This window comes from Ranitomeya variabilis, chromosome 7, assembly GCF_051348905.1.
Source record: "Ranitomeya variabilis isolate aRanVar5 chromosome 7, aRanVar5.hap1, whole genome shotgun sequence".
Classification (NCBI taxonomy): Eukaryota; Metazoa; Chordata; class Amphibia; order Anura; family Dendrobatidae; genus Ranitomeya; species Ranitomeya variabilis.
In genome coordinates, this window is record NC_135238.1 from 56,520,640 (window position 1) to 56,538,754 (window position 18,115).

The following is an 18,115-nucleotide window of genomic DNA, read 5'->3' on the forward strand; positions in this document are numbered from 1 at the left end:
ACAAGAGAAACTTTTCTTGCACCTAATCCAGATTCGGTGTATCTGTTTCAGAGGTAAAAAATGTTTTAATGACGGCGTATAAGTTGTTTGAAGCTTGGAGGTAATTTTACTTCTTAATTTACTCATCAATTTGAAGATACTTTAGTATGTAAGGGGTAATAAACGTTACCTTATAGGACACTCCTCTGAGCTGTTACATGATGAATAAAGGGGCCATAAATAAGGTGTATTGTATTTTACCAATAATTGTTTGGCAAATTATGTGCTTAGAAACAATGGGACAAGGAAGTGTGTGTTCAGAGGTGAGCCAAATTGTATGCTCCAATTGGTAACATTTTCAGCGTCCATATTTCCTATTTGCTCCCTCTATATAAGGAGGGTTCTAGAGTGCGACCTATTTCTTGCAGGAGCAGAAGACAGATACTTTCATGCATTAACTTTCTGAAAATCATCGTGGAGACGCAATCAAGACTTTTCACCATGATTCTTCAGTGTTTGATCATTTTGCTCTTGTGCGATCGGAACTTTTCAACAATGACTACGAGTAAGTAAAATCCATAGATGCCTTCATTTGACCAATGCTGTGTCAACTCATACTCCACTGACTAATATTTGGGCAGATCTATGATATTGTTTAACATAAAAAAACCTATCTTTGTTGCCCTTTGTAATGCATCTCTTGAGTAGCCTAATATGGGGGATTCAGACTTAATGCTATGATTAGGCTAAAACCTGGACGAGGCACATGTAGTTTCATGTCATCAGAATATTATTACTTTTAGAAAGTAATACCCTTTCTCATTGAAATTGAAAAAAATGGACTTCTCCTGATCTAACAGCAGGCATCAGATGAGGTTCACTTTGCGCCTATGTAGAGCATGCGTATGTCCACATAGGTTCAATTTTCAATTATTTGATGACTTTGTGGTGCATGTAAACTCCACATAGGAAGGGGTCCCACGTCTATATGTGCCCCTTAGCAGCTACTCTGGCTTCATCTATAGCACTTTTGTGACTATAGATTGCTAAAGAAAAGGGAACTGTCCAGCTCCCCAGATATTTGGGGCTTTGATGAAGTTCCAAGTCTTTTTCCCCAGTGCACACATTTTGTAAAGTTCCAATTCAACCCACTACATAACCTACCGTGGCTTAAAATACTCTTTACTGAAAAATCCAGAAAATACAGACACTTATCCAACAGCACAAACATGTCCAAACTTACATGTTTCAAACTGATTTGCCATTTTTCATGTGTCTGTAACTTTGTGGCTTAGAATAAAGTAATCAACAGATTCAGGGTTCGTGTAATTTCAGGTTTTAATTGTATCAGTGTGTGGATCTAAACAGTGATTAACTGATCAGTTAATAAGTACCTTGAAAATAGCTTGCAAAATACAGTGGCTTGAGAAAGTATTCACCCTCTTGGCATTTTTGGTGTTTTGCTACCTCATAACCTGGAATTTCAGGGAATTTTTAGGGTTTGTATCAGTTCAAGTAAAGACCATGCCTACATCTGTAAACATTTAGTTTCCTTTTTTGTGAAGCAAACAACAAATAGGACAAAATAACTGAAAACTTCAGTGTGCATAACTATTCGCCTCTCTAAAGTCAGTACTTTGTAAAGCCTTCATTTGAGGCAATTACAGCTGCAAGTCACTTTGGATAAGTCTCTTTGAGCTTTCCACTGGGATTTTTGACTATACCTCAAGGCAAAACTCCTCCAGCTCCTTCAAGTTAGATGGTTTCCTCTTGTGAACAGCAATCTTCAAGTCTGACCTCAGATTGTCAATTGGATTAAGGTCTGAGCTTTGACTAGGTCACTCCAAAACACTTGCATGTTTCCCCTTAAACCACACAAATGTTGCTTTAGCAGAATGCTTTGTGGTCATTGCCTTGTTGGAACCTGAACCTCCATTCCAGTCTCAAATTTCTGACAGACTGAAACAGGTTTTGTTTAAGTATATCCCTGTATTTCGCACCATCCATCTTCTCCTTGACTCAAACCATTTTCCTTGTCCCTGATGCTGAAAAACATCCCCACAGCATTATGTTGCCATTACCATCATGTTTCACTGTGGGGATGGTGTTTTTGTGGTGATGAGCTGTGTAGGTTTGGCACCAGACATATTGTCTACCTTGGTGGTCAAAAAAGTTAAATTTTGGCCTCATATCACCACAGCACTTTCCTCCATACATTTAGGCAGTCTCCCACATGTCTTTTGGAAAACTCAAAATGAGCTTAAGGGCTCATACTCACTTGCGTGAAATACGGCCGAGTCTCGCAGGTTAAAACCCGGCTCTGCTGCCGGCACTCCAGAGCAGAGCGTGCGGCCACACAGCAATACATGGAGCTGCAAGCTCCGCTCCCAAGTGCCGGCGGCAGAGCTGGGTGTTACCATGCGAGACTCGGCCGTATTTCACGCAAGTGAGTATGAGTATGAGCCATTATAATTTGTGTGTGTAAGTAAAGGCTTTTTTCTGCCCACTCTTCCATAAAGGCCACCTCTATGGAATGTACAGCTTAATGTGGTTATATGGACAGATACTCCAGTCTCTGCTTGGGAACTCTGCAGCTCCTTCAGGGTTACTCTGGGTCTCTGTGCTACATCTCTGATTAATGCCCTCCTTGCCAGAGCTAAGAGTTTTGATGGGCAATCCTCTCAGGCTGGTTTGTTGTGGTACCATGTTCTTTCCACTTGATGATAATGGATTTGGTGGCACTAAAGGGAATCATCAGAGATGGGGTTATTTTTTTTATAACCCAACCCTGACTTGTACTTCTGAGCAACTTTGTCTCTGACTTGTTTGGTTGATTAATCTCCTTGGTCTTCATGGTGTTGTTTGGCTAGTGGTGTCTTTTGCTTAATGGTATTGCAGCCTCTGTGGCCTTTCAGAAAAGGTAGAGTGTATATACTGACAGACCATGTGACACTTAGTTTGCACATAGGTGGACTTTCTTTCACCATGTGACTTATGAAGGTAATTGCTTGCACCAGAAATTTTAGAATCATAGAATGTTAGAGTTGGAAGGGACCTCCAGGGTCATAATGTCCAACCCCCCTGCTCTATGCAGGATTCACTATACTGTTATGACCCCAGTGGACAGGGTCTCAGAGGAACGTGTAAGTCTGCGAGATTCAAAAATCCAGCTCATAGGGCTGTGGTATCTGGGTTGACCAAATAGCTACTCCTAACGCCAACACTAGAAGTAGCCGGGGATCATGCCTACGGTGATCGCTAGATGACTCGCGCCAGCCGGAGAATCTAACTACCCCTAGGAGAAGAAAACAAAGACCTCTCTTGCCTCCAGAGAAAGGGACCCCAAAGCAAGATACAAGCCCCCCACAAATAATAACGGTGAGGTAAGAGGAAATGACAAACACAGAAATGAACCAGGTTCAGCAAAGAGAGGCCAGCTTACTAATAGCAGAATATAGCAAGATAACTTATCTGGTCAACAAAAACCCTATAAAAATCCACGCTGGAGATTCAAGAACCCCCGAACCGTCTAACGGTCCGGGGGGAGAACACCAGCCCCCTAGAGCTTCCAGCAAAGGTCAGGATACAGATAGGAACAAGCTGGACAAAAATACAAAACTAAACAAAAGCAAAAAGCAAGGAAGCAGACTTAGCTTGAAATACTGGAACCAGGATCATAGGACAAGAGCACAACAGATTAGCTCTGATTTCAACGATGCCAGGCATAGAACTGAAGGTCCAGGGAGCTTATATAGCAACGCCCCTGAACTAACGGCCCAGGTGAGGATATAGGAAAAGACAGAAGCTCCAGAGTCAAATCACTAATGACCACTAGAGGGAGCAAAAAGCAAAATCACAACAGTACCCCCCCCTTAGTGAGGGGTCACCGAACCCTCACCACGACCACCAGGGCGATCAGGACGAGCGGCGTGAAAGGCACGAACTAAATCGGCCGCATGAACATCAGAGGCGACCACCCAGGAATTATCTTCCTGACCATAGCCCTTCCACTTGACCAGGTACTGAAGCCTCCGCCTGGAGAGACGAGAATCCAAGATCTTCTCCACCACGTACTCCAACTCGCCCTCAACCAACACCGGAGCAGGAGGCTCAGCAGAAGGAACCACAGGCACAACGTACCGCCGCAACAAGGACCTATGAAACACGTTGTGGATAGCAAACGACACAGGAAGATCCAGGCGAAAGGATACAGGATTAAGGATTTCCAATATCTTGTAAGGACCAATAAAACGAGGTTTAAATTTGGGAGAGGAAACCTTCATAGGAACAAAGCGGGAAGAAAGCCACACCAAATCCCCAACACGTAGTCGGGGACCCACACCGCGGCGGCGGTTGGCAAAGCGCTGAGCCCTCTCCTGTGACAACTTCAAGTTGTCCACCACAAGATTCCAGATCCGCTGCAACCTATCCACCACAGAATCCACCCCAGGGCAGTCAGAAGGTTCCACATGACCCGAAGAAAAACGAGGGTGGAAACCAGAGTTGCAGAAAAACAGCGAAACCAAGGTGGCGGAACTAGCCCGATTATTAAGGGCAAACTCAGCCAATGGCAAGAAGGTCACCCAATCGTCCTGGTCAGCAGAGACAAAACACCTCAAATAAGCCTCCAAAGTCTGATTAGTTCGCTCCGTCTGTCCATTAGTCTGAGGATGGAAAGCAGACGAAAACGACAAGTCAATGCCCATCCTACTACAAAAGGATCGCCAGAATCTGGAAACGAACTGGGATCCTCTGTCTGACACAATATTCTCAGGGATGCCGTGCAAACGAACCACGTTCTGGAAAAACACAGGAACCAGATCGGAAGAGGAAGGCAGCTTAGGCAAAGGAACCAAATGGACCATCTTGGAGAAGCGATCACATATCACCCAGATAACAGACATGCCTTGAGACACCGGAAGATCAGAAATGAAATCCATGGAGATATGTGTCCAAGGTCTCTTAGGGACAGGCAAGGGCAAGAGCAACCCGCTGGCACGAGAACAGCAAGGCTTAGCTCGAGCACAAGTCCCACAGGACTGTACAAATGACCGCACATCCCTAGACAAGGAAGGCCACCAAAAGGATCTGGCCACCAGATCTCTGGTGCCAAAAATTCCTGGGTGACCTGCCAACACCGAGGAATGAACCTCGGAAATGACTCTGCTGGTCCACTTATCAGGCACAAACAGTCTGTCAGGTGGACAAGAATCAGGCCTATCAGCCTGAAATCTCTGCAACACACGTCGCAGATCTGGAGAAATAGCTGACAAGATAATACCATCCTTAAGAATACCAACAGGTTCAGCGACTCCAGGAGCATCAGGCACAAAGCTCCTGGAAAGAGCATCGGCCTTCACATTTTTTGAACCTGGTAAATACGAGACAACAAAGTCAAAACGGGAGAAAAACAATGACCAGCGGGCCTGTCTAGGATTCAGGCGTTTAGCAGACTCGAGATACATCAGATTTTTGTGATCAGTCAAGACCACCACACGATGCTTAGCACCCTCGAGCCAATGACGCCACTCCTCAAATGCCCATTTCAAGGCCAACAACTCCCGATTGCCCACATCATAATTTCGCTCCGCAGGCGAAAACTTCCTAGAGAAAAAGGCGCAAGGTCTCATAACAGAGCAACCAGGGCCTCTCTGCGACAAAACGGCCCCTGCTCCAATCTCTGAAGCATCCACCTCAACCTGAAAGGGAAGCGAGACATCAGGCTGGCACAAAACAGGCGCCGAAGTAAACCGACGATTCAACTCCTGGAAAGCCTCCACGGCAGCAGGAGCCCAATTAACCACATCGGAGCCCTTCTTGGTCATATCCGTCAAAGGTTTCACAATGCTAGAAAAGTTAGCGATAAAACGACGGTAGAAGTTAGCGAAACCCAAGAACTTCTGAAGACTCTTAACTGACGAGGGCTGAGTCCAATCAAGAATAGCTCGGACCTTGACTGGGTCCATCTCCACAGCAGAAGGGGAAAAAATGAACCCCAAAAAGGGAACCTTCTGTACACCAAAAAGACACTTTGAGCCCTTGACAAACAAAGAATTTTCACGCAAAATTTTAAAGACCATCCTGACCTGCTCCACATGCGAGTCCCAATTATCAGAAAAAACCAGAATATCATCCAGATAAACGATCAAAAATTTATCCAGATAGTTCCGGAAAATGTCATGCATAAAGGACTGAAAAACTGAAGGGGCATTAGAGAGCCCAAAAGGCATCACCAAGTACTCAAAATGACCTTCGGGCGTATTGAATGCGGTTTTCCATTCATCCCCTTGCTTAATGCGCACAAGGTTGTACGCACCACGAAGGTCTATCTTGGTAAACCACTTGGCACCTTTAATCCGGGCAAACAAGTCAGACAACAGCGGCAAAGGATACTGAAATTTGACAGTGATCTTATTTAAAAGCCGATAGTCAATACAAGGCCTCAAAGATCCGTCCTTTTTAGCCACAAAAAAGAATCCCGCACCAAGAGGGGAAGAAGACGGACGGATGTGTCCTTTCTCCAGAGACTCCTTGATATATGAACGCATAGCGGTATGTTCAGGTATCGACAGATTAAACAGTCTTCCCTTAGGAAATTTACTGCCTGGAATCAAATCTATTGCACAGTCACATTCCCTATGAGGAGGCAATGCACTGGACCTGGACTCGCTAAAGACATCCTGATAATCAGACAAATACTCCGGAACTTCCGAAGGCGTAGAAGAAGCAATAGACACAGGCAGGGAATCCTCATGAATACCACGACAGCCCCAACTAGACACTGACATAGCCTTCCAGTCAAGGACTGGATTATGGGTCTGTAACCATGGCAGCCCCAAAACAACCAAATCATGCATTTTATGTAGAACGAGAAAACGTATCACCTCGCGGTGTTCAGGAGTCATGCACATGGTAACCTGTGTCCAATACTGCGGTTTATTTTCTGCTAATGGCGTAGCATCAATACCCCTAAGAGGGATAGGATTTTCTAATGGTTCAAAAATAAAACCACAGCGCTTAGCAAATGAGAGATCCATAAGACTCAGAGCAGCACCTGAATCTACAAACGCCATGACAGGATAAGATGACAGTGAGCAAATCAAAGTTACAGACAGAATAAACTTAGGATGCAAATTACCAACGGTGACAGGACTAACAACCTTAGATATACGTTTAGAGCATGCTGAGATAACATGTGTAGAATCACCACAGTAGTAGCACAAGCCATTCCGGCGTCTATGAATTTTCCTCTCATTTCTAGTCAGGATTCTATCACATTGCATCAAATCAGGTGTCTGTTCAGACAACAACATGAGGGAATTTGCGGTTTTTCTATCACATTGCATCACATCAGGTGTCTGTTCAGACAACAACATGAGGGAATTTGCGGTTTTGCGCTCCCGCAACCGCCGGTCAATTTGAATAGCCAGGGACATGGTATCATTCAGACCTGTGGGAATGGGAAAACCCACCATAACATTCTTAATGGCCTCAGAAAGGCCATTTCTAAAATTAGCGGCCAGTGCACACTCGTTCCAATGTGTCAGCACGGACCATTTCCAAAATTTTTGGCAATACACCTCAGCCTCGTCCTGGCCCTGAGACATAGCCAACAAGGCTTTCTCTGCCTGAATCTCAAGATTGGGTTCCTCATAAAGTAAACCGAGCGCCAGAAAAAACGCATCAATATCAGCCAATGCCGGATCTCCTGGCGCCAACGAAAAAGCCCAATCTTGAGGGTCACCCCGTAAGAATGAAATAACAATTTTTACTTGTTGAGCAGAGTCTCCAGACGAACAAGGTTTCAGGGAAAAAAACAATTTACAATTATTCCTGAAATTCCTAAACTTAAATCGGTCTCCTGAAAACAGTTCAGGAATCGGAATCTTGGGTTCAGACCTAGGATTTCTGGTAACATAATCTTGTATACCCTGCACACGAGCGGCAAGCTGGTCCACACTTGTAATCAAGGTCTGGACATTCATGTCTGCAGCAAGCTTAAGCCACTCTGAGGTAAAGGGGAAAAGAAAAAAAAAAATGAGAGAGGGAAAAAAAAAACTCAAAATTTTCTTTCTTATAATCCCACTTCTGCAATGCATTAAACATTTAATACTGGCCTGGCATACTGTTATGACCCCAGTGGACAGGGTCTCAGAGGAACGTGTAAGTCTGCGAGATTCAAAAATCCAGCTCATAGGGCTGTGGTATCTGGGTTGACCAAATAGCTACTCCTAACGCCAACACTAGAAGTAGCCGGGGATCATGCCTACGGTGATCGCTAGATGACTCGCGCCAGCCGGAGAATCTAACTACCCCTAGGAGAAGAAAACAAAGACCTCTCTTGCCTCCAGAGAAAGGGACCCCAAAGCAAGATACAAGCCCCCCACAAATAATAACGGTGAGGTAAGAGGAAATGACAAACACAGAAATGAACCAGGTTCAGCAAAGAGAGGCCAGCTTACTAATAGCAGAATATAGCAAGATAACTTATCTGGTCAACAAAAACCCTATAAAAATCCACGCTGGAGATTCAAGAACCCCCGAACCGTCTAACGGTCCGGGGGGAGAACACCAGCCCCCTAGAGCTTCCAGCAAAGGTCAGGATACAGATAGGAACAAGCTGGACAAAAATACAAAACTAAACAAAAGCAAAAAGCAAGGAAGCAGACTTAGCTTGAAATACTGGAACCAGGATCATAGGACAAGAGCACAACAGATTAGCTCTGATTTCAACGATGCCAGGCATAGAACTGAAGGTCCAGGGAGCTTATATAGCAACGCCCCTGAACTAACGGCCCAGGTGAGGATATAGGAAAAGACAGAAGCTCCAGAGTCAAATCACTAATGACCACTAGAGGGAGCAAAAAGCAAAATCACAACACTATACCATGTCAGACAGATATCTGTCCAGCTTCTGTTTGAAGACTTCCATTTATGGAGAACTCACCACACCACCTCTCGTGGCAGCCTGTTCCACTCATTGATCATCCTCACTGTCAAAAAGTTTTTTCTAATATGTAATCTATATCTTCCTCCTTTCAGTTTCATTCCATTGAATCCACCTAACCATAGCTTTGTCACTACCATACTTGGTCATTTTTTCAGTAAGGATAGTATGCTTTGCTGAAGTCGAGATATATCTAACACATTTCCCTGGTCCACCCAGTCAGTGATTCCATCATAGAAGGAAATTAGATGAGTATGGCATAATTTATTTGTTACAAACCCATTCTGGCTCTGGTTAATTACTGTATTCTTATCCATGTACTTACATACATGCTGTTTAATAATTTGTTCAAATATATTTCCTGGTATAGAAGTAGGGCTCAGTGGCCTGTATGTTCCTGGTTCTGTCTTCTTTCCTTTTTCGATTATTGGAAAATGTTGTCCGTTTCTCCAATCTTCTGGGATGTCTCTTGTTCTCCAGGATTTTTCAAAGATTCAGGAAAGTGGTTCTGCAATTTCCTCTGTTAACTCTTTCAGTACCCTAGGATGTAATTACCGTATTTTCTGGACCATAAGAAGCACTTTTTCCCCAAAAATGTTTTGAGGAAATGGGGGTGCGTCTTATGGTAGGAATATACTTACAAATCCTGTGGCGGCGGTCCTGATGCAGCCTCCCTTCCCAGGCTGGTGTGGCTGTGGTGCGGCGGGGCTCTGTGGTGGTGGCAGGGCTCCGGTGGCATTTAGTCAAAGCCCGGAGGCCCCCACACATCTGTTGCTGCGATGCGGTGCGATGGCCTCTGTCAAAATGGCCGCTGGGGGTGGCGCATGCTCAGATTCAGATCTCGACAACGAGATCTCATCTCCCGAGATCTCAGGACGAGATCTAGTTGCCGAGAACTGAATCTGAGCATTCACCGCCCCCTGCGGCCATTTTCCCGGAGCCACCACATCACAGCAACGGAGCTGCAGGGCTTCCGGGCTTTGATGAAGTGCCGGCAGAGCCCCGCCACCACCACCACCCCACAGAGCACTGCCGCCCCACAGAGCCCAGGCACCCCACAGAGCCCAGCCATCCCACAGAGCCCAGCCACCCCACAGAGCACCACCACCGCACCAGCCCAAGATGGGATTTCCCGAAGGCCACCACCCCAGCTTGGACCACCGAACAACCCCTTTGATCACTCCTCCAACTGTGCCGATCCCTTCCCTGGTAAACTGAATTCGGACTGTAAGATGGACCCCCATTTGACACATTTTTTTCCTCCTATTTTCCTTCTGAAAATTTGGGGTGCGTCTAATGGTCCGGTGCGTCTTATAGTCTAAAAAATATGGTAATCGGGACCAGAAGATTTAAATTCATTTACATTAGCTAAATCTAAATTTTCCCTTACCATCTCTCTGTTTAAAGATAGTGTGGATTATTTTATTCCTTCGATAGCACCATGAGGGATCAATTGATGTTACAATTGCTTTCTTAGAGAACACAGATGCTAAATAGGAATTTTTAGGGGACTCCTCTCAAAAGGGGTGAATACATATGCACATGCCAATTTTTAGTTATTTGAAGACAAAAATTTATATTTTCTCACTTCACGTCACCAACTTAGACTATTTAGTGCTGATGCATCACACACAAATTGGATTACAAAAATATTTCAACAGATTGTAATGTAGCAAAATAGGTAAAAAGCCAAGAGGGGTGAATAGTTTCACAAGCCACTGTACTTACAAATCTTAAATCATTCATAATTGAGACTTCCAGACTGTGCATTTAGTCTTTATCAAAACTACCGTAAGTCATATGTAAAGTTGTAAAATGTACATTGTGACATAAGCATTGACCTATATCATGTTTTGTTTCTGCAGGTCCAACCACTTTTAATGAGAAATGCATATCCCAAACAGGTAGGAATACATAACTAGAAGGATATGGAATACATACCTGGACAATCTTCTGGCAGCTATGAATGTTGTGTACATTAGGATGTTGTTTTATTCTGTTCAAGTTTTGGTTATTGCTTAATTTGAGGGGGGTTTTATGCAAACAGCTGATCAGTGGTGGTGTCAGACACAAGGTCAGCGCCAGCTCCTGCTGAACCAGGGCAATTGTTGGGGCCTACTGCACCTGGAGATATTTTTGGAGCAGGCTCAGGAGAATAGTCTACTCGATACAGTGGGGATGCCAGCTGTGTTTTACAGCCAGCTCCCAAGTATAAATGCTGCACTCAAAGTTAGCTCCAATCTTAACAGTTTACCCCCTTGATGCCACTGTGACAGCAGCATTTAAGGTGTTGGACATGATATGCCAGAATCGTTATCATGGCAGTCAGGGGTCTATTGAAGGTGAACATTAATTTTGCAATATGGCAATATTATAATATTGTTGTGCATGGCACAAATAATTGCTGGAGGTGTATCGCTGATAACATTTTCTAATATTTATCCAACATACTGAACACCAAAATGAAAAAAAAAATTGAAATGGCAGAATTGCTGTTTTTTTGTTACTTTGCCTTCCCCAAAAAATTGAATAAAGAGTTCAGAAAGTTATATACACTTGAAATTGTTACAATAAAAACTTCAATTCATATACAGCAAAAAACAAACCCTCATACAATTGTTATAATCTGCTGCAATAATAAAAAAACAAAACAGAGTCTAATCCGGAAAGAAGGATATTGTGTGTGATACAAAAACTACACCTAATACTGAACTTTCACTTTAAAACCATGGATTCTGGACCTATTTCTTCTATTCCACAAACCTCTATTATATTTTGGAGTTTTGAGTCAATCACCGCATTAGGCTTAGAGTTTATTGTTGTGAAACTTTTTCATGTCTTTCTACAGAATTTAGCAGACTCAGTGTACGTGCCGACGATCAGGATTAGTAGCGTTTTAGACGCAGAGTATTTTCGCTACGTCCAAAATGCTGCGTTCCACATTACTTATGCACTTGTCTTTTAGAAATATGCAGATTTACCGCATGTAGTCTGTTCAGGGAAAGTACGCAGCGCAACAGAAATTAACATGTTGAAGTTCGGAAACCTGCACCGCAGGTCAGTTTAGGCCGAGTTAAAAAGAAGTACAGTGGGCATGGGCTCTCTATACATCCCATCCACTGTGCTTGTAATGTAAAACACAGCGTTTTGGAAGCCGTGAAAATACGCTGCGTCCAAAACGCTACTATCCCTGATCATGGGCACGTAGCGTAAGAGCAATGTTCTGTCTTATTTTTCTTCATAACTTATGTCCGGTAGGTTAGAACAAATATGGAATTTATACTTCTCTTTTTTATTTTATCACAGACACCGAGTCCTCTTCTCTGACATATGTGGTGGATGTAAGCGGTTCTATGAGCGATGATCTCAGTCAGCTAAAACTGGTGAATGGTTGGCTTCTTGACAGAGTTTCAGCACGATTTCCATGTGGTGTTCGCCAGTATACAATGGTGGAGTTCAATGATCCAAGTAATATATTTTAACTGTTATTTTTTGTCCTATATATTACTACTTTTTTCTGAAAAGGAGAAATGGTCAAAATAAAAAAACAAAACAAAACGGTGCTTTCAGACCTCAATTAATGCAAAGAAAACAAGTCCATAATCATTTACAAAACAACAATGCTAATGTTTTATCTCAGGAAGAGTTCAGAAATCAATATTTTGTGGACTAACCATGATTTTTAATCACAGCTTTCATGCGTCTTGGCATGCTTTCCACCAGTCTTTCACACTGCTTTTGGGTGACCTTATGCCACTCCTGGCACAAAACTTTAAGCAGTTCTTCTTTGTTTGATGGCTTGTGACTATCCATCATCCTCTTGATTACATTCCAGAGGTTTTCAATGGGGTTCAGGTCTGGAGATTGTGCTGCCCATGACAGGGTTTTGATGTGGTGGTCTCTTAATTTTTGCCAGAGCTGTATAGTAGTATTTACAGATGAAGAGTCAAGATGTTTTATCCATAAAATAATCCCTGACTTCTTTACAATGAGGTATGGGCTAAAATACTTACAGGTTGTGTCTACTATAGACCACCTATTATTTTTTGTATTACATAATTTGATACAATGGATTGGACCCCTAATTTGAGGTTAGGGATTAATCTATTGAGATAAAAAAATGCCATTTAAGGCTTCAATATGTAATAGCTTTAGGAACAAAATAGTTTCTATTTACTTGCAATAAGCAGTGATATTCATATTAAAAGCTTAAAGGGGCATTTTGACTGGATTGTTTAAACTTAAACTGAGTACCTCCTCCATTTGTCATTGTTCCACTGATTCTGAAACAGTTTTTATTTTTCTTCTGTGCACCTTTGTTCCAACATTATGATGCAAATTTTTCATTCAAGGAATGGGGCGTATCCCACAGAACTTCTCTGTGGGGGTGGCCATGTTTTGATTGGTCAGTGTCAAAGGAGAAGAAGCAAACGCCCACAAAAAAAGATGTGTAGTTGAAGGGAAAATTTGCACCTTTATTTTCACAGCCATAACTTTGGAACTGAAGGGCACAGAAGAAAAAGGAAAACTGTTCCAGAATCAGGGGAGCAGCAGCAATGGGATGAGGTACTCAGTTTCAATTAGAAAAAAAAAAATCACATGAAAGGTTCTTTATGACTGTTTCTGTATTTCCAGTAGATTCCTCAGGAGCACGCTTGCCTTCTTTGAGTCACCCCCAAGGGACCAGGGAAGATAATGAGAGTCAGGGTCCAAAATGCAGATACAAATTCTCTGGTTTGTATCCTTACTGGCCCCTTCCCTTCAAAATTAAGCCCAAAGGGTTTTGAGGTGCAGATCTGTATAAAGTTCAGGCAGAGACAAAGCGTGCAACTCCCAAGTGTAGCACAGAATGACAGCACCAGAGGTCACAGCACAGGTGATACAAGTATCTCGCCGATCCCTCTTATAGGTGAGTGCGGTTGTGGCCTAGTTCACACACCAGTATTTTGTTAATATTTGGCATCAGTATTTATAATACAAAATCAGGAGAGAAACATTTAGGGAAACCAGAATTGAAAGATTTACAAATAATCTGTGTTTTGGAGCAATCCTGGTTTTGATTTACACATACTAATGAAATACTGTTCACAAATTTTGACGCGTGAATAGGGTCTAACTCCTTGCAGAACTGTTACAAATTGCATTTCTTTTTTAGTGATTGGGCCAAGCAGAATTACCGATTCAAGAAAGGTGTTTGGATATTTCTTTAATAGCCTGTATGCAACTGGAGGTGGTGATTGTCCTGAATTGGCTATGGGAGGCCTTCAAATGGGCCTGGAACGTTCACCTGACAACTCAGTAATCATGGTCCTAACTGATGCATCTGCCAAAGATTACAACAATCAAACTTTAATAAATAACATATATTCACTTATATCGTCAAAGAACTCCCAGGTAATCAGATTTATCTATCTATCTATCTATCTATCTATCTATCTATCTATCTATCTATCTATCTATCTATCTATCTATCTATCTTTTTATAGCCCTAGCCCCCTGAGGAAGCTTGTAGAGGTGAAACTTGTCTACAGTATCTTTCTTATTATAGCACTAAGCCCCCCTGAGGAAGCCTGTTGAGGTGAAACTTGTTGGGGTATCTCTGTATTTATTTTAGGTAGCTCTAGTGAAACCTGTGTATATCATAGACTACAGATACTTTGATTATGCTGTATCAAACCATTGACTGCAGCCATGGAATAGACAGGGTAACAGATTCAGCAATGTAGTTAGATTGATCAGCTAAGAGTGCAGGATCTAGGGATTTTATATAGAAACAGCACAGGCTCACTATTGTAATTTTAACCAGTCTTTACCACTTTTTAAATAAATATATGGTAATAAAAGTCATGTTTTAATACATCCCTTGATTGGGGTTTATTTACCTTCTGGGTAATAAGGTAATAAGAATTTTCATACCTAAAGGGATGGTTTCATTCACTAGTTAATTTAAATGATGCCATGGCCTAAGGCTGGAATCAAATGGAACAAGGAAGAAGGAGAAGTACACGTCTGACCTTTATACTTCCCATTGCTTTTGAATCTATTCCTGGATTTCATAAAGAAACCAGCCATAAAGTTGCTTGTGATGCCAGTATCGGTTGTTTTATGGCATTTCCTCTGGGCAGTTTTTATGTTAACAGGAGCAATGACTAGATGTTGTCATTTTTCCATTGGAGTGAAATGGCTCAAGCAAATCTGAAATATCAGCCAAAAAAATACCTTGTGGCACCATCTAAAATGTTGGTGCGCACACTGATAACTAAAACCATCGCGCCATGTTTCTACATGGCAAAAATGTGATAATTTGTTGTGTAGAAAATCTGATTTATTTAAAAGGGTTATCCAGTCACCACAAATTGATCATCCATCCATGGGTCATCAACATGAGATAAGTTGGGGTTCGACACGTGACACGTCATTTGCCTCGGCAGTCACCAGATGTACACGCTCAACATGTAGCAGCCGCTGCTGGGTACTGCAGGACAGCTTAGATTCAAAGAATAGGAGATGTCCTCCAGTACCAGGCAGGACAGTCCAATGTATCCAGTGGCCACAAAAAACAGCTATCCATGGGCATCAATATCATATCAGTGGGAGCCCGACACCCGGACCCCAACCGATCTGGTATTGACGACCTATAGACACAAAAAATATATAGTGTTTACACCATGTGCATGAAACTTTCTGGGGTTTATACCAAGAAAATACAGAAGGTTAATGATGAGGGGATTTTTTTTTTCACCTAGTAAGACTTAGGCTAGGTTCACATTGCGTTAGGGCAATCCGTTAAGCGCATAGCACTGGCGGATTGCGCTAACGCAATGTATCTATAGGGATCGCGTTTGCCGATCCCGCTAGCGCAGATCCCCGATCTGCGCTAGCGAGGAACGGACCTCGGGCGCACCTCGGATGCTGCAAGCAGCGTCCGAGGTCCGTCAGAAAATGACGGCACATCGCTAGCGCATGCCGAAAATGGCATGCGCTAGAGAGCAGATTCACATTGCCGTCAATGGGTGCGCTAACGGACCCGTTGCATGACGTTAATTGCGACAATTTCGCCATGTAACGCAGTCCGTTAGCGTTAACCCATTAACGCAATGTGAACCTAGCCTTAGTTCTTTCCCGTTGGTGATAAATGCTGCCAACTTCCAGAAGCGAAATCCATCACGGTAAATACCGGCTTGTATATCATACAGAAAATGCAGCGTAAATTCACAAGATGCAGATTTCAAGTTCTCCCCAGCATAAAAGTGAGGTTTTTGATAGCTTTTTTTTGTGTGCATTTTTTTAACACGTGTTTTTATCCCATTTTTGATGCTGCGTTTTTTGTCTCTTTTTTTGTGTCGTGCTTTAAATAAAGCTGCTTTGTTTTTGATACTTCCTGGTATTTGACTTTGACAAAACTTTATTGATATATTGAAGTGCAGAATACATGCATTTTTTTTATGCGTTTCCGCCACTGAAACGCGCAAAAAACAAATGTGTGGGGTTTTTTTTTTACCTGGAAATTTTCTACTTCTACTGCTAGTCTATGGGGAAAATCTTTGCATAAAACTCAGTGTACCTGCCAGAGAAATGGACATATTGCGGATTTGAAACGTGACCGCAGGTCAGTTTACACTGAGTGTAAACAGTGGGCGTGAAATTTCTATAAATCCCATCCACTTTGCGGGAATTGTAAGATGCTGCAATTTTGGAGCAGTAAAAATACACAACGTCAAAAACGCACCAAAAACTCATTGTGGGAACGTAGCCTAAAGGTTCCCACATGCAGACAACATCTCTTTTCAGTTATCACAGATGTGCGTATATCTGTGTTACATTGTGAGGTACATAGTGCTTTTCCTACTTTTTTAACAACCACTCTCTCATTTGTAGGTTTTCTTTTTGATCACTGGTCTGTGCAGCGGCTTAGACGACCCACAATTTTTGATCTACAGAGACATTGCCTATAAGAGCTTTGGACACGTGTTTCAAATCAACCTTTCACAACTAAGCCAGGTAATTCAGTACACAACCTTCATTAATATCTCTACAGTAGATAAATTAGTATAATTAATTAGCTTGCTGTTTTAATGCAGAAAGAGTGATTCTTGACAGTCTCTATAGTTATATATACCTATTGATTCTCTGTTTTATCTGTTCAAACTATTTTAAACAAAAGTATTAGGCTATGTTTCCACGGTCCGGAAACCTTCAGGACATCCGCAGCGTCCATATGTTACAGCATAGTGGAGGGGATTTTATGAAATCCCATCTCCACTATGCGTGCAGGGCTGCATCCGGCTGCCCTGCATAACCGGACATGCGGCACGTCTTTCCAGACCGCAGCATGACTATTTATCTTGCGGAGACGCTCCGTCTCCGCAAGATAAATAACCCAGTCTATGAATACGATGCAGTGATTCCGCATGTGTTCAATTAACACATGCGGAATCACTGCACGGACAACCAGGCGGGGTATTCGCTGCGTCCACAGCGCAGGGAATCCTGAACGTGGAGACATAGCCTTATTGTACATGCAGTTGTGTCTGGCAGTTGATAATCTCTGATTACACACACTAGGGTCTCGTGCACATGGCCGTATTTTCAGTCCGAGTGCGATCCAACAAAATATCGGATCTGACTCAAACCAATGTTATTCTATGGAGCTTCTCAAATATCCCATTTTTTTCCTCCGTCCAAGGAAAAATTTACAGCATGCCCAAGTTTGATCTGATCAGATTGCACTTGGCTATGCAAATCAATGAGTCCATGGAAAACATCGAATTACACTCGGATGACATCTAAGTGCAGTCCGATTTCCAACGACTGACAGAATGGAGATGGAGTTTTTTTTTCCCCACATCTTCTCCTCATCCGAGAAAATCTGATCACACTATGATCACGCCTTCATCAGAGTGATTTGCCGTAGATAGACTTTTTCTAAACCAAACCAACCAATGGATAATAACATGTACTCTACAAAATTGATACGAATGGTGATTCTTCCTTCTACCCTTCACAGTGCGTTGACTATTTATAACCAGAAATTAAAAAATACATAAATATCACAGACTGATTGATTTTAATATAAAGTATTTTGACACATCACATTCATTTATAATTGCTCAATTAGAGCTTTATACCGTATGTAGTGAAAAAAAGATAATCCCTGGTGTTTATTCATTAAGCTCATTACATCATAGT

The 18,115-nt window shown here is 42.5% G+C and overlaps 1 protein-coding gene across 3 annotated transcripts in view; it reads left to right on the top strand.

The window, feature by feature from the left end:
• The first annotated feature begins 402 nt into the window (after nt 1-402).
• Nucleotides 403-18,115, top strand: part of LOC143784937 (uromodulin-like) — a 44,207-nt gene continuing 26,494 nt past the window's right edge. For 2 of the 3 annotated variants that reach the window (XM_077273555.1, XM_077273556.1), the window contains exons 1-5: nt 403-544; nt 10,792-10,830; nt 12,233-12,394; nt 14,082-14,320; nt 16,805-16,927. In XM_077273555.1, the coding sequence (XP_077129670.1) occupies nt 481-544; nt 10,792-10,830; nt 12,233-12,394; nt 14,082-14,320; nt 16,805-16,927 (627 nt within the window). In that variant the 5' untranslated portion in view covers nt 403-480. The remainder of the gene's footprint in view (nt 545-10,791; nt 10,831-12,232; nt 12,395-14,081; nt 14,321-16,804; nt 16,928-18,115) is intronic. The other variant, XM_077273554.1, reaches the window with a different exon arrangement.